Here is a 15922-nt window from a genome sequence, read left to right as displayed (position 1 = left end):
ATCGAGCGATCAATGTGCCAGACGTTAGCAGATAGTGGCCTCTGCTAACCCCCACTTTCTCCCTTTCTAGTGTGAGGAGACGGCCGGTTCTGACGGTGTGGCCGGCAAACAACAGGCCGAAAAAGCCTGCTGGGGGCACTTGGAAGTTGGGATAACTTCATCATCCAATCCTCTGGCTCCCCTGCCTGCCACATACCAACTGCTGGCATTTCCACGGCTTTGATACATATTTTAAAGGCCCGGGTGCATCAGAACTGTACTAATCTTAGTTAAAAGGAGAGGCACCGAACACAGATTTGAGTGCGGCGGCGGCCCACTGACTCTGGGCACAAAGCTCTAAAAACGAGAGCCCCACAAGCTGGGCGCGGATTGACAACCTGATTAAATTTTAAACGCGGTCAGGCTGACACTCCGAGGTGTTAGATATGTGGACAGATCAGCATGGGAGCACTGGATAAAGCGGCTGAAGAGGTAGAGATGAGTCTGCTTGCACTGGCTAAAAAAAGAGAAACTTAGCACAGCAATATGTTAGATGTATTATGCTTGTGATCTGAAGATGTTTGCTCAGCTGTTAACAACGCTAAGTGCGGGATAAATAAACCCAACATCTCATACCCGGTGCTAGCCACTGAAGAATATGGTCCAGTATCAAATTTGCACAATCAATGCCTTCCCACAAGTGTACTCAATCAGTCAAGTCATGGTTTATTTCTGAAAGCTGCTTCGTTCTTTAGTTTTGGACTGGCGCTACAAAGCTAATATAGCTAACCGCTAAAGAAAGTACATACCCCACTGATTAGCAACCAAAAAAGCATTCCTAATACATCACACACCTATCACAACAAACAGTTGCCGATGTGGTTACTGACACTGTATGATTACAGTATGCTGTATGATGCATGGGTTCTATCCTACTTCTTGTATACATTTCATACGGTGTGTTTACCATGTAATGCTAATTTGGACAACGTGGAGCTTAGGTACCAGCGATCAGTGTTGCCATCCTCTTTCGCAAATCCCTCTTCGTTCGACTCGTTCATACATAAAGGCGCTTATTGCCGCTTACCCGTTATCTGCAGCCGACTCCTTCTGAACGGCACAAAGGTGCGATGTACAGAGAAATGTCTTTGGGTTTATTAAACCATCATTTTTCCGCCTGAGCTCACCCTCTTCTCGCGCTTTATTGTCGCCGACGCGCCGCGATATGCATCAGATCATTTCCTCCTTCTCAGCAAATCTCTGACATTAGTGGCTTCAGTGTCAGCACGGGCATAAATCTTCTACTATCTGCCAGCGTAAGCCTCCCAATATGTGCCAGACAAAGTGACTGCACGGCTATTACTGGCAAGGGTGCAGGAGAGTTGGGGGGGTGGGGTGGATTGGGGGGCACAGAGAAATAGAGAGAGAGAGAGAGAGACATGGCGTTGACCACATGCTGGACAATATTGGTGGCAGATGTGTCCAGCAGATCACAGTAAAACCAGGACGGCATTTCCTCAAGATGGGGATCCGTATTTTTAAAGCGTTTTTGATGGGAGCGTTATTCCTCTCTGAAATATGCTTTGTTCGTGGAATCTGTCACATGGAATCAATCGGAGAGATGAAATAAGCCTCCACCTTGGCCTTCGATTGGCCTGCCGATTGGTGTTATTCATTACAGAAGTATTTATTCTCAGTTTTTGCAGACTGTGGTGAAACATAATTCAAAGGTACATGTCTGATTATGGGGCCGAAGAAAAGAGTTCCCATTGTCATCTAATGGTGTCGGATCATTTTGAGCACACAGATAAGCTGTTGAAAGCCTGGAGTTCATTCTCATTTGAAGGATTCTCCTACTATGAGACTGTACTCAGTTATTTTCATCTGCTCAACTGGTTGTGACTCAGCTGTCCTGTCTGGGAAATGCAGTAGGTCTTCAGTAGGCAATCTTTAATGCACCATTGACTTGAGTTCTGAACTAAGACTGGGTTATGGCCATCATCACAGACTTATTAGGTATCATCTGTGAATGTACCTACATGCAGTGCTGGCAAAACAACTGAATTGAGGCTAGTAGCACAGATGCAAATTTGGGCTTCTTACAAACCTCAATGGGATTCGTATAGTACGACTCTAGACTCATGATAATTTAGCTCTCTTAAACTCTTTTTGGGCATTTTTGTATTGATTTTGCACTGGGATTCATGGAAACACCTCTGTTACTCTCCTGTATCACAATGCCCCCATTTCTAGCGTTTACATTTTCTGGCGGATTGCAAAGATGGGTCTATAATATTTAAAGAATAATTTGAAGATTCGTTTAAAGAAGCAGTGTGTTAAACAAGATCATTTTTCATTTAGATCATCATTTAGCAAGCAAGCAAATCAATCTATAACCATCTATAACTTTTTCATAAAATATAACCACAAGAAAAATAAATGTAACATTAATATCCTCATAGTTTAGATTAGAAGTGAGAAATCCTTGAACAACTCTCTGTCTTTAAGAAGACAGATATTAGAAAACACTAAATTGGTCACTCTACTTCATTTTCCACAACCTTGATAAAGGGCATTTGTGTGAATTCACAGAATGCCACAACTAGTGGTCAGGGACTTGCTACATACTTGAAGTATGTTTGTCTGTGTAGTATATCATTGTTGAAATGATGAAATGAATGGACCAATTGAAATGCTCGAATAGAGTCTTTTCACATTAACTTCCATTAAAAGTTAAGGTTTTGTCCTTCTTTTGGAAAATTGCCAACTGGGGGATATGAAATTTTTGCATGACAACAACGCTTGCAATTGCAATTTAGCTAGTGAGCAAATGTTGACATGCAATAAAGGGGAAAAACACATCTTTATAAACACGGTCAGAAGGGTTACTTATTAAAGGTATTCTGTTACAGATTACTGATTATCTGTTCAAAAATGTAATCATAACATAATCCAAATGATTATTATATTAACACAATCTAGTTACTTTCAGTTTTAAAGCCAATTACTCAAATAAAGACAAAAGAAAAACTTTACATATAAATTCACACCAAACCCTCCAGTGTGTCTACACCACATACAAAACCCCCTCATGTGCACATTTAAAAAATAATGCCTACTGTATTATTTACAGTATACCACCACTGCTGAAACTACATTTTATTTCCAAAATAGGAATTTTACAGGGAAAGAAAAAGGTATAATGTAAATAATTGTAAATCATGAAATGATTTTTGATTGATTTATATTGGTCCATTCATCATGAACTGTTGAAAACATCCAGCAAAAACAAACAGCCTAGACCTGCATGAATTCCATCTAAATGGTCTAAACTGGCTTTGCTGGTATAGGCTGTTTTTTCTAGCAGGGCAGCTGTTTTTTTTTTTACCTAAAAGAACCTAAAAACATATATGAGAGTTTCATTATGTCAGTGAGGATATACAAGATTTAGCTTACCTAAGGTTACTTTGATTAAGATCATTAGTACTAATATATTACACATAAACCCTCCTACAGACTCGTTTAGCAACAGAAAGCACAGCGTCCAGCAGTCAGCTAAGCATTCAGCAGTCCTAGCTTGTCTACATCAGTGATGATTTTCTTACCTTCAAATATTTTTTTTCTTAATTCAAGTCTTTTTAAGTTGATAGAATATTTACTCCTGGAAATGATATTCCTGTCCTTTTCACTTTCAAAAATGAAGTGTGTGTGTGTGTTTTTTTTTTTTTGTTTTTTTTTTAATACATTAGTACATGCATTTTTATGGCATGCTAGGAAAGGCTCAAGATTCTCCATCAGGGCACACTGTTACACTCAACCAGCTATGTATCATTAAAAAAGAAAGAAAAAGTCAGCAGGAACATCATCACCAACAGCAGCATCTCACAAACCTACACTCACTCACTCGATTAGAAACAAACATGGGAAAAATAGTAATCCTGTTTAGGCTGTACTGTAATCCTGCTTGTAATCACACTTTTTTAACTGTAACTGTAGCAGTTTTGTGTTTCCTATTTACCTACCCAGTCCTGTTTAGAAAAAATAGAGTTGACACTAAAGCGTAGCCATTAGCCATAAGTGGTCTAAAATCAACATTCTATTTCATGCTAATTCAACATCTTTGAATACATATAATTTCCCCTGCCTGCTATATACCCTCTTATTTACTACATCACTGTTTGTAGAATTCAAAGTGCAAAGTTGAGGCAGTAGCCTACTGGCTTCTTTGCATTCAGATCCCTGATTCCTCACTGCAGACTGAAGAAAAAAAAGCCGTCCCCAGTTAATGTGCTGAAGAGGAGTAGGGAAGCTTATTTGATATCAGTTTCTGCTGCACACATGTGCCGTGAGGACGGAGAGGGGCGAGCCAGGCCCCAGCTGCAGGGTGACACTTCAGATGCCTGCGCTTCCCTTTGTACAGCCCTTTGGAATCATCCCAAAACCACAATGGCATCACATCAGAAAGGAACGCAGGAAAAAGTCGGACTTTATTATCTAGATGCTCTGGACATTTTTTTGTGCGGGATTCCAGGGAGAAAAGGGGGGGGGGGCGGTTGGTAGCTGTGTGCGTGTGTCTGTGCATGTGTGGGTTTTGTTTTTGCCCATTTTCAGGACAGTGCTAGATGAAGCTACAGTACTTTAGGCTCCTGTAAAATAAAAAAATACAATTTTATATGCAGGGTTTATTTCCTCATTAAAACATGAATATTAAAATAAATACAAACAGCTTTCATACAGGACGTAGAGGCTTTATGTTTGTCACTGTGTTCATTAAAACACCTTTAAAGCTTTCCTTATGGGAGTCTAGTATAAGTTCTGGTTATCACTCAACACCTGGAGTAAACCAGTGCTCAGTGATATTAAATTATTAAATTTAACAAATCCATGCGCTGGCTGGGGGCATCCAGGAGAAACCTGGTAGCCAGCTTTGTTCTTCAAACTAGCTCACAAGATCTACTAACTACTTTCTTAATAATTAGGAATTCTAGTTTCTATTGTATTTATGTTTGTTTTATGCATCTGTTCTAATATGCTAGTTTGTTTTTACATTTAAAAATACATTGCTGTGATAAATGTTGTTAAATAATGTGCTTAGGTGGGTTAAAACCTGTTTATTTATTTATTACATACAGGTAGTTGCATAAAAACATGTAGGGAAACCCTCTGCATGGTTGTTTGCAGTCGGTTAGGCATCCTACAAGTCAAAGTCCACTCCAGGGCAGTGACAGACAGTATGGTCTTTCTTTAACTCTCTGTTTCTGGAAGCTACTCCTAAAGGTACAGTAAAAAAACCCACCAAGTTAAACCACCATGTGGACTGCTCGGAACACTTTATCTGCCTTTATTTATTTATTTTGTTATTTTATTTTTTTGTATGTGTATGTTTTTGATTTAGAGTTAATAGCAGCCTCCACCACAACCAAATGTTAAAACCCATTCCGAGAGGCTGGTAATTACTGGGAAAAACAGCTACTATAAATATGCAGCATTTCAAACCAGAAAATGATTCACAAGTCCACAATAATTAAGGCAGCATTTCCAGCATCTCCCGGTTGTCAGAACACAGAAGCAACACTGTTCAGAGCTCCTAAATATAGGACGGATTAACATTTCACTGTTTAACATCTTGCTAAGTGTCTGCTTGACTTGTCATTATTCGTGAATATATCGACACATAAATGGCCTTTCCAGTATGGAGCGTCTGGCTCCCAACCAGGTCTCATCTCACCTCAAATCTCATTTTCAAGTGAATGTGAGCAAAAATATACATACATTATTTTGTCATCATGGTCGTAAACAATTTCCTGAACAGTTCTCAGTTTATCTTCAAATTTGGATTATTGGTGGCTACACTTAAAAATAAAGGTGCCACAAATGGTTCTTTAAATAACGCCATAGAAGAACCATCCTTGGTTCCAGACTGAGACAAATTTATTAAAGAGATGCATGAGGCTTAAAGGCTTAAAGGTTTTTCACCAATTTTTCTCTCACCACATTTTTCACACTCACATATCACTTACCTAAATGGCTCTTTGTGGGACCAGATATGGTTCTTCCACGGAATTGCTTAAAAAACCATTTGTAGCACCTTCATTTTTAAAAGCATAGTATTACTCTGCACTGTGGACGAGAGCACAGTTGATGTTGGTGCTTGTAGTGCTCAGTTTGTGTCTTTAAGGTGGTAAAGTGAAGTGATAGTAGCCCTTTTTTATTTACTATCCAAAAAACACAAAACTTACTGGGCCTTATTCACCAGCTATTCTTAGGAAAAGATTTCACTTATGCAGATTCTGGCTTGTTTATTTTACGAGGACAATGGGATCCATCATTATGAGAGCATAACTGCAAACAGTTCTGCGGTTTTTAAAACACACCATAAAAAGACTGAAGAATTTTCTCAAGAACAGATTCTTAGGAAGATCTTGGTGAATGAGGTCCACAGTTTTTGACCCTAACTGTTTTTGTAGTTGTAAATAAGAGTAGACTTTTACATGTACTGTATCAAAAAACTATAAAGGTTTTATAAACTTTGTAATGGAACAACAACAAAAAATCAAGTCTTAAATTCTGCAAATAATAACGTGCCCAGTCGACACTGACACTGTGAAGGCCTTCGCTGGCCCCATAGCAGCCGTATCTCCTTGCTGTTTGTGCAAATAACATGAGAGAACATTGACAGCACCACCTCCCCCAGTTACACACATATACACACGCACAAACCCACAAACACACACCCATACCCTTCCAAAACAGAGGCCCAGCCTCATCCGGTGCCATGTTCTACAGCAGCCCAGTGGCTCCTGGGAAGAAAAGGCTATGACCGAGGCATCCGTCCCCCATTCACTTCCCCCTCCATTGTCGTTTTTTTGGAAACAGGGAGAAGCAGAGTAGCACGATCCGAACAGGGTGTAAAGCAATTGAGGCTGTGCGTGCATGTGTGTGTGTGTGTGTGTGTGTGTGAGAGAGAGAGAGCGAGAGAGAGACTAGTGGACTCCCAGGCTCGCCGCTCCCAGCTGGGGCTGCCTATTGTTGTAGGTATTCAGCCAGAGCACTCATGAAACTAGATAAATGGATTACTACTTCAGAGATACCGGCGGCATCTTCAAAAAAACAACAGAGATCTTTTGGGGAGGGTGCTGGTGGAGTGTGTGTGTGTGTGCGGGGGAGGTTACCGAGAGGGTAGGGGCATTTGTGTTGTGCTCTGTTGTGTCGGGCATGGGGGGTTTATGAGTGACCTGCTTCTGCCAAAAAAAAAAAGCACAACAAGACAGTGATAAACTCTCTCTCTCTCCCTGTGTCTCTCTCTGTCTCTCTCAGTCCAAACATCTCTCTCCATCCCACAGCAGCAAAATAAATGGCTTGCCACAATGTGTGACAGGAGGGTGAGAGACAGCTACTTGCCTTGGTACAAAGAGCATTGTGCTAGGCTAAATGCTAGAAACTATGGCAGTGTTATTGTGTCACGGCAAAGAGTTTTATATATAGAAAGCAGAGATCAGCAGTCTGCTCCTTGTCCTGTGTGCCTCTTTATTCATTATGTCCATCAGAGTTAAATCAACTCATTAAAACTGAGGCGTATGGAATCCAGTTGAACTCTCAACTGGTAATTCAGCTGTAGTGGTTTATTGCTGGAATGATGTTAATGGTTCGCTGGTTGTGAACGGAAATGAGAGGAAGAATCGGAACTGTTTTCAACCATAAGGATTTCCAACGGGCTACTGAGCCTCAGACACCAAAAGAGACGAAAAAGAAAATAATAATAATAATAATAATAATAATAATGATAATGATGATAATAATAATAATAACAATAATAATTATAATACAATTGGCAGTTGTATTACACTTGTATTACAAGAGAGCTTTTAGAACTGTTATGATTTTTATGCAGTGTTTCTTATATTAGGTTCTGTTTGTACTTCTCAGTTTGTGATGATAAATCTAAAGGTATTTAATTTTATATAAATAAAGCTGAGATTATAATTTTGTTTGAGGGTTATTACATATTTATAATAATGAGCAGTTGCATGAAAGACACCGGAAATATAATAATAATTAAATATAATAATAATAATAATAATAATAATAATAAAAGCACTTTTATTTTCACTTATTAGGCTTGATTGTTTTATGTGGCCTTAAGTCTATATTACACTGTCTTCTGTTTTTCTCTGTCTCTCTCTGTTCATATCCCCCTTTTATTCTGCTCAGTAAGTCCCCCCCCCCCTTGCATTATTGCCCCGCGGCTGTGTGGGAAAATTGCTGGAAGTGACAGCCTAATTATAGGGTCCGGCCCTGTTTATTACTCATTAGACAATTGACTGTACATCCACTACTAAATGAATAATTTTGTATATATTAGTAAATCACAATATTATGGCCTCTAGCAAGAGGACTAACCTCATGCTGCTCTGCCACAAAAAGAAATAAATGGGACACCAGGAGGTTATTTAATTTTGACCACAAAAGCTCATGTGAGTATATGAAGTGGAAATAACAGGGGGAGAAAAGAGAGATGAAATTTGCCCACCTGCCCCTGCTTTTCACACACACACACACACACACACACACACACACACACACTTCTCCTATTGTCCTTTAATGCATTTCTACCTCTTCTAACAAGTTTGAGGACAGTGTTTTTCTTTGTTAGTGATGAGTCCGTCCTCCTTTCGTTTAATTACAGTTGTGTTTGACATTTGTTAGGCTATATATACATTCAGGGCGTCAACGAGAATAAGCCTTTTTATCCCTGTAAGTGAGGCTAAGACTTTACCACATAAGTCAAGGCCAGAAAGTGGAGAGGGCAAAGGCCGAGAACAACACACTGGTTCTGAGACCGGGAGACACTGCGTGTTAAACAGTAGCCCAAAGGCCAGCTGACCTGGAACCTGTGTGTATAAAGAACCAGGAGAAAAAGGTTTACACTCAGCCATTTTAATTGTATTTAATGGGGCATGGACATTAACAGCTGACCCTGGATCGCCACTTCTGCTTTGAGAAGGTTTTAATAAATATGACCACACAGATGATGTGGAAAGAAATTACAACATATTTAATAACCATTTTTTCACCATGTACCACTAAAAGTGTGGCCACTATTGGTTGCTTATTTGTTGTCAATTATTTCTCATTTTTGTATGTATTCTAATCCAACATAGATTGCTGAGGAGAGTTTAATTTTCTAATGGTGATTTTTAAATGAAGTAAATGAGATTACAGTACATTCTAAACATGCCTTGCTTTCTTAACATTTGGGTATGTTTCAGTTCTATTGACCAACCAATCCACCAAGCACACAGTAAATTCAGCAGTGCTGATTTAATCCCTTACATTTCACAGGTTTATTACGGGTTTATTAAAGTTGTATTATTTAGTAACGGCTCTTAAACTGGCGGCAGTTTATTTATAACAATTTAGCAATTTAATCCTAAATTAAAAGAGTCGGGACTAAAAGCCTGGTCCAGCCTGCCAGTTCTGGTCAGTTTAGAGATTAATATGTTCACAAAAACGACTGTTTAAATTTGAAACTGCACTGATATGGTGCTCTTAAAATGCATATTGTGTTAATCAGTACGTTGAACACTTCAACATGCAAGTGCAAATCCACGTTTTGACAGATCTGAATTATACTGGGGAAACTAAACGGATACGAAGAGAAAACAAGTTATATTAAAACTACAAAATTACAATAAATGCATTCAGAGCTATATGGCTATATACCTTTGCAAAAACTCACAAGTACTAGTCAGATTACCCGGTCTAGAAGGTTTTGTCAGGTTCGAGCACAAATAAAATAAACTTTTTCCCCCTGTCTCACACGGTGGTGTTCATAAATAAACAGCAGAGGTAACGCTGAGTGCCTACAGAGGGCGCTGTTATCATTTAGTTTAGCTGCATGCGCTCACGGGGTGCTACTCTAGCACGGGAGGTATTTTAAAAGAGGGCATAAAAACCAGTGTAAAACGCGGGATAAACCACACACATTCATATATATATATATATATATATATATATATATATATTCGCGCCCAAAAACGTCTCTATAAAAAGGGGGAAGGAAATCCTTCTGTCAATGTGAAAATATATTTTTGGTACATATATTTTTATTCGGAGCATTTCAATGGTCAGTTTATCTTTAATTTTTGACACAATGTGGAGAAGAACTGCGAGATTCAAAAGTTTAAAATGGAAACAGTAAAACAGAAATATTGAGATACAAGATTTTTGCGCGACTATGGCGATGTGTTTATTAATATGATGTATGTAATAAATAAATAAATTAATAAATAAATAAATATACCCATTCATTTTCCCTCTTTTTCATTCGTTAATTTTTCCATTCATTTTTTGTTTGCGGTAGACATACACCATGCAATTCAGGACGTTTTAATTGCTGCAGTTTCATCTGTAAGAAATGCGTTCACCTTCTTATATCATCACAAATTATAATTTAAAAAAATGTTTAGCGCAAGGAAGCTAAACACATATGTGGAGCATCATTGCTGCCGCATGTATTTACTTTACTGCATAATACAAATTGTATTAAATAAAGTTATAGGAGAGCAGCGCGTGCTGACTTGGTTTAGTGTGAGTGTGATGCTGAGGGCCACACACAGTCTGAAACGCACCGCCTATCCACTCAATGCCATTTCAGAGCATCACCTCCACCAATTAATAATTTATTATCCAATCCAGTTTTTCTCTCGGACACATTTTAGATTCGAACCATTTTGGTTTTGCTTGGACAGGGCGTTACCACATTATTGCTTAATGACCTTCCCAGCTGCTTCCATCCATTTTTCTGGAGCCAACAACCATCTGGCCTCTTATTAGCACCTCAATGCTCTTTTTTTCTCTGTTTTTTTTTTTTTTTACTTCACCGCCGTTTAACAGAGAAAACTAGAATACAATTAAGAGTAAAATTCAAATGTATATTTTAACATTAAATAGAAATAGCATGTATATGGAGAATATATGTACTTTTGTTTGTTGTCAAATATTATAACGCAAGACACTGTGGGTAATAATAATAATAATAATAATAATAATAATAATAATAAATACATACTCCCTTGTCACCATAACCCAAACACAAACCACAGAACCTTAAAAAACATTTTGGATGTCTCTATAATTTCTTTAGTTTATTAGACAAAATATATGATCTGGACAAACTCCGTCGAGTCACTATTTACAAATCTGAGTCACTGTATTTACAGAAAAATCAAAACCCCACCAAGACAGAAAAACGATGGAAAGCCTACCAACAGTCCCAGGGGCAGTGGGGGTGGGGTCTCAGGGGCCTTTATGTACAACAACATGAACAAAATCCATCCATCCATCCACCCATCCATCCATCCATTTGGTCTTAATCAAACTGAATGGGCTTATTTTTTTCATGGTGATTTAATAAGTGAAATCAGTCTCTGTTTGTTTTTTCCTCATTTTCTATCGTAAAAATGTCTTGATCAAGCAGAAGAGAGCGAGAGAGAGACTTCCTGCGGATTCCTCCTGGGACTGTAGAGAGAGAGAGAGAGAGAGAGAGAGAGAGAGAGAGAGAGAGAGAGAGAGATCATATATATATATTTATATTTATATATTTACTGTCAGTGGCAAAAAATCTAAATAGGTCAGCCACATTAGCATAATATACAATTGTTATTATAATTTAATATTTTATATAATAATAAATAAAAACTGAAGATTAAATTGTGCACTACACTGAACTTAAAATAGCCCAAACGTGGCAGAGCAGTACAGCGCTGAGCTGCACAGGCAGTAATGCAGCCCGTTGAAACTCCCGTGTCAGTTTAAAGGGGGGCAACTCTGTGCTAAACTGCCCCCCACGGGGCTCGCTTCTGCCCCCGGGGTCTTTAGGAAAGGCACACACAGCACAGCAGTGGCTCTCCTTTGGGAGGGGGCGGGGTATTTACAGGGGGCATTGAGGGCCTTTATCACCAGAAAAAGCACAACCACGGGTTTCTTCTATTTTCTCTCTTTACAGAAGTGACTTCACCCCGCGGTGTGTATTTTATCTATTACCAATCTGCACATGCACTGACGGCGCTATGTCAGGAAATTAGCAGCTAACCACCAAATTACACAATAATAATAATAATAATAATAATAATAATAATGTTATTATTATAATAACAACAGCGAAATGTTATAAATCCGTTGTGTTTACCTGTCATGAAGTGGGCGAAACGATGATTTCAAACTGTTGGTGTGATGCGTTGGTGACTCATTTCTAAGAACGATTCCTCGATCTACGAAGAAAAAAAAAAAATACATAAAAATATGATTAGAAAAAAACTAAGCCAACCTCATTTCGACAGCATAAAACTCAATAGTTTTTTCCCCATTAATTTGCATTCATATTAGCAAATAATAATAATAATAATAATAATAATAATAATATACATACATATTAAGTATTACAAATTATAGTTCACGCTTTAACACTCTTAACACTCATACCTTAATGTTCTTAATTTTATGTACAATTACAGCTTTCATGTATTTTTGTACACAAACATGATTACTGTGCATTTTGTACACTGTGCATACCTATGTGTTTTGGACTAAGGTCCTCTGGGCTCTTTTCTCCGTCCAGTGCAGTCACTTGCTGCTGCTGCTGCTGCTGTTGCTGACCATGGTGGTTGTGGTGGTGCTGACTGACCCCTAAGAAGGACCTGACATTCAGGAGGGCATTTTGTCCAAGAAACCCTCCGTTTGTCCAGTTGTGAAACTTCCCAATCTGGCATGTGTATAGTCCGTGGCTGGAGAGAAAGGCAGGGTGCTGCATCTGGGGTGACACCTGATTGGTTGTCCCACATGGTGACGCGGGCTTTCTAGAGCTGTCCGGACTCGTGGCAGTTTCTGCTAAAGACCAGATTTTGGGTTTGTTGCCCACTTGAAGTTGGAAACTGCCCTGTCCACCTGGGGAGGATACCCTTGTGCTATTACTGCTGCTACTACTGCTGCTGCTGCTGTTGTTGTTGTCGTCATTGTTATTGTTGTTTAGCTCCTGGCGAGCTCCCTTGGACTGGTCAAAGACTAGAACCCTCCTCTTTCTCTCGGCCTTGTCCACCTGCTCATCCTCATCGTCATGGCTCTGCTCCCCCTCATCATTCTCGTCGATCTTGTCGATGTCTATGCTCTCCAGGTCAATCTCCTCTTCATCTTCGTTCTTTTCATGCTCCCCATCATTGTCACTGCCGTACACATTGCCCTCCTCGTCCTCTTTGCTCCTGGCACCCCACGTTACCTTGTTTTCCTTCTTGAGTCTTCTTCTGGCATTGGCAAACCATGTGGAGACCTGGGTGAGGGTCATCTTGGTGATGATGGCCAGCATGATCTTCTCACCCTTGGTGGGATAGGGGTTCTTCCTGTGCTCATTCAGCCAGGCCTTCAGTGTGCTTGTACTCTCCCGTGTGGCGTTCTTGGGCCTAGCAGGGTCACCATACTGAAACTGGCCATAAGGATAAAAAGCAGGAGGCGTATGTGCAGCAAAGCTTGCAGGGTGCACACCAGGGCTGTCCTTTAAGTCATACTGAGACCCCTAAAACAGATCATGAGAAACTGTCAGAATTGACAAGAACATACCATAAGCATGGTATAAACATCAACATAAACCTAAGTTACACTGTTCCTGCAATAACATCTCCTCCCTAAATTAGAGGACATAGCCATATCTCCCATAAATGCACAATCCCCACTACTGGAGCTAAAGGAAGGAATGTCCAGAAGTTGCTTCAAGCACTATTGACATTAACTTGACCATACACTATGAAAAAAGGTATTTACACTTTTACTGCTCAGCCTCTTAACTTCAATGCAGCATTATCTTGGTTTGTTCTGGAGGAACTAACATTAGAGCTTCAAAGCTTCAGAGCTTCAGCTTTTTTAAAAGGTTAAAACAGCATTTTTGTAACAATTCAGGTTTCTACATAAACTGCAACCCACCTACACTTGACCTTCACTTCACTTGCAGAACGGTTACATGTGCAACACTTCGATTGAAACCATCACTGTTCACAATATAACTCGTCAACCCGTTCAAAACACACAGAAGCTGTGGATAATAGACGCCCTCCGTATTTGCTGTGTTTTAATATAATAAAAACTGCATTGATGTATATAGTTGACCGTGATATCAAAAACAATGCCAGGCCACATTTAACAACCCGCTAAAACGAAATAGTAAAATGCTAAAGAGAATATTACAGGAATTATTGGCGCATTATAAGCCTTAGCCATCGCACATTTATAGCTCCTCAGATTGGACTCTAGGACTACAGGCCTTACAAGCCACCAGAACTGCCCTGGTGTTAGATTTTAAACTTTGAAAACGTCTCGAGGATGCAAAAACACATTAGAGGGACTGAAGATTAAAGATTTAACGCTGTTTCGAGTGAAATATATGTACAATAAAAATACTCCAAGAACAGGAGCTGCACAGTCAGTATATTAAAATAATTTACAACTAAATAAAAGTAAAAAAAAAAACAACGTTTCTTTAACTTTCTTCAAGCTGATATTTTCACCATTATTCTAAAACGCAGCTTATAGTTGTATCATTTATAGTTTAAACGATTTATACTATCGTAAATTATTTAAACGGAATGACCTCTTGATTAATTGCGATTTATAAATTACACTTCTACACGCAAAATATGATCAACAACCGTACTTCCCCGTATTTTATTGTAAATGGGAAAATGGCAGGATTGCAGATAGAAATGAATTAATCATGCGAATGAATGAGCATTTATATATAATAACTTGAATTTGATCCTCATGTGAGTTTCACAACTCTTTCACCCAACACGCACTTAGACACACACTTTCTCCGACCGGCCCGAGTTCACTTCGTTCATGTTTTTGAACAAAAAAAAAAACTCTCCAATTGATATAATATATATATTTTTAGTTTCATTCAAATCCCATGAATCTCGATTTCGACAGTGACAATGTAACGTCAAATTCAATTACTTTATTTGTTTATTTATTGATGCATTTACTTTAGGAAAAAACGATGCTTATATAAGATTACAAATGAAAAAAAAACACGCTTGAAAAAAAAACTATAATTTTGAAGGAATTAATATTATGTTCGTATTTACTTTTTAATGTTGTTATACATTTGACCGTTTTAAAATAGAGACCGGAAAAAAACACTCAACCCGCGGTGTAAGAACGTATCTCTCAAAGCCGATAATAATGGGAAAAAGTCATCTTTTATTTCTCTTACCATCTGAGAGAAGAGAGCCAAGTCCGCGCTGGCGTACGGCAGGAAGGCTCCGTAGTTGGGGTGCGCGTACGGGTGCGCGTAGACACCCAGCACCGAGGCCACGGGAGCGCCTGCGCCCGCCTCCCCGCTCCCTCCGCGGGAGGACGGGGCTAGCACGGCCGCCCTCTCCGCTCCGTAGACGGCCTGGGAGGCACTCAGGTATTGCGGGTAGCCCAGCTGGGGGAAAGACATCCTTACGGCCAACGTGGGAACCAAGAACCCCCCCAAAAACCACCACCAACTCCCCCTCCAAAAAAATACACTCTCACACAATCACACACACTCCGAGAAAGTCACAAAAAAGTGCAACAACCAAGGGGGTGCAGCTCGCCTTTAAACCTCCAGCTTCTCTCCTCTATCGCTTTCTCTCGTTCCTTGCACCAAAGTCCCAGTCAGGATGTGATCAGATGGGCAATCGAGCTCCAACTGATGTGTCTGGCCCTCCGGGTGCCCGGGCTCGTTTCTCTCACGTACAATTTTGGAGTTGATGCTTTGATTGGCGTCGAGCTGGAGCCGCAGAAAAAAAGTAAAAGCAAAAAAAAAAGCAAAGCTCCTCCTCGCTCAGCGCATGTGCTCTGGTGGGTGCAACGCTCTCTCTCTCTCTCTCTCTCTCTCTCTTTCTCGCCTATGCTTGCAGTGCAGCGC

General features: G+C 39.6%; 1 protein-coding gene across 1 annotated transcript; it reads right to left on the bottom strand.

The window, feature by feature from the left end:
* Positions 1 to 11223: 11223 nt before the first annotated feature.
* Positions 11224 to 15469, bottom strand: irx1a (iroquois homeobox 1a). The gene is made up of 4 exons (XM_072678868.1): positions 15239 to 15469; positions 12553 to 13546; positions 12170 to 12251; positions 11224 to 11499 (listed from the first exon to the last, which is right to left on the bottom strand). The coding sequence occupies exons 1-4, from the start codon at positions 15467 to 15469 to the stop codon at positions 11451 to 11453; spliced, it is 1356 nt and encodes a 451-aa protein (XP_072534969.1). The 3' UTR covers positions 11224 to 11450.
* Positions 15470 to 15922: the final 453 nt, after the last annotated feature.

The sequence above is a fragment of the Salminus brasiliensis genome, chromosome 5 (assembly GCF_030463535.1).
Source record: "Salminus brasiliensis chromosome 5, fSalBra1.hap2, whole genome shotgun sequence".
NCBI lineage: Eukaryota > Metazoa > Chordata > Actinopteri > Characiformes > Bryconidae > Salminus > Salminus brasiliensis.
This window is presented reverse-complemented; position numbering and strand designations above follow the sequence as displayed.

What these genes read in the sequence shown, in the direction of transcription:
- irx1a (XM_072678868.1), bottom strand. Translation starts at nt 15,469, where the DNA reads ATGTCTTTCCCCCAGCTGGGCTACCCGCAATACCTGAGTGCCTCCCAG. An exon ending in TGGCTCTCTTCTCTCAGATG is followed by an intron (nt 13,547 to 15,238) that starts GTAAGAGAAATA and finishes GATCTGTTTTAG; the next exon opens with GGGTCTCAGTATGACTTAAA. An exon ending in TTTCGCCCACTTCATGACAG is followed by an intron (nt 11,500 to 12,169) that starts GTAAACACAACG and finishes CTCTCTCTACAG; the next exon opens with TCCCAGGAGGAATCCGCAGG.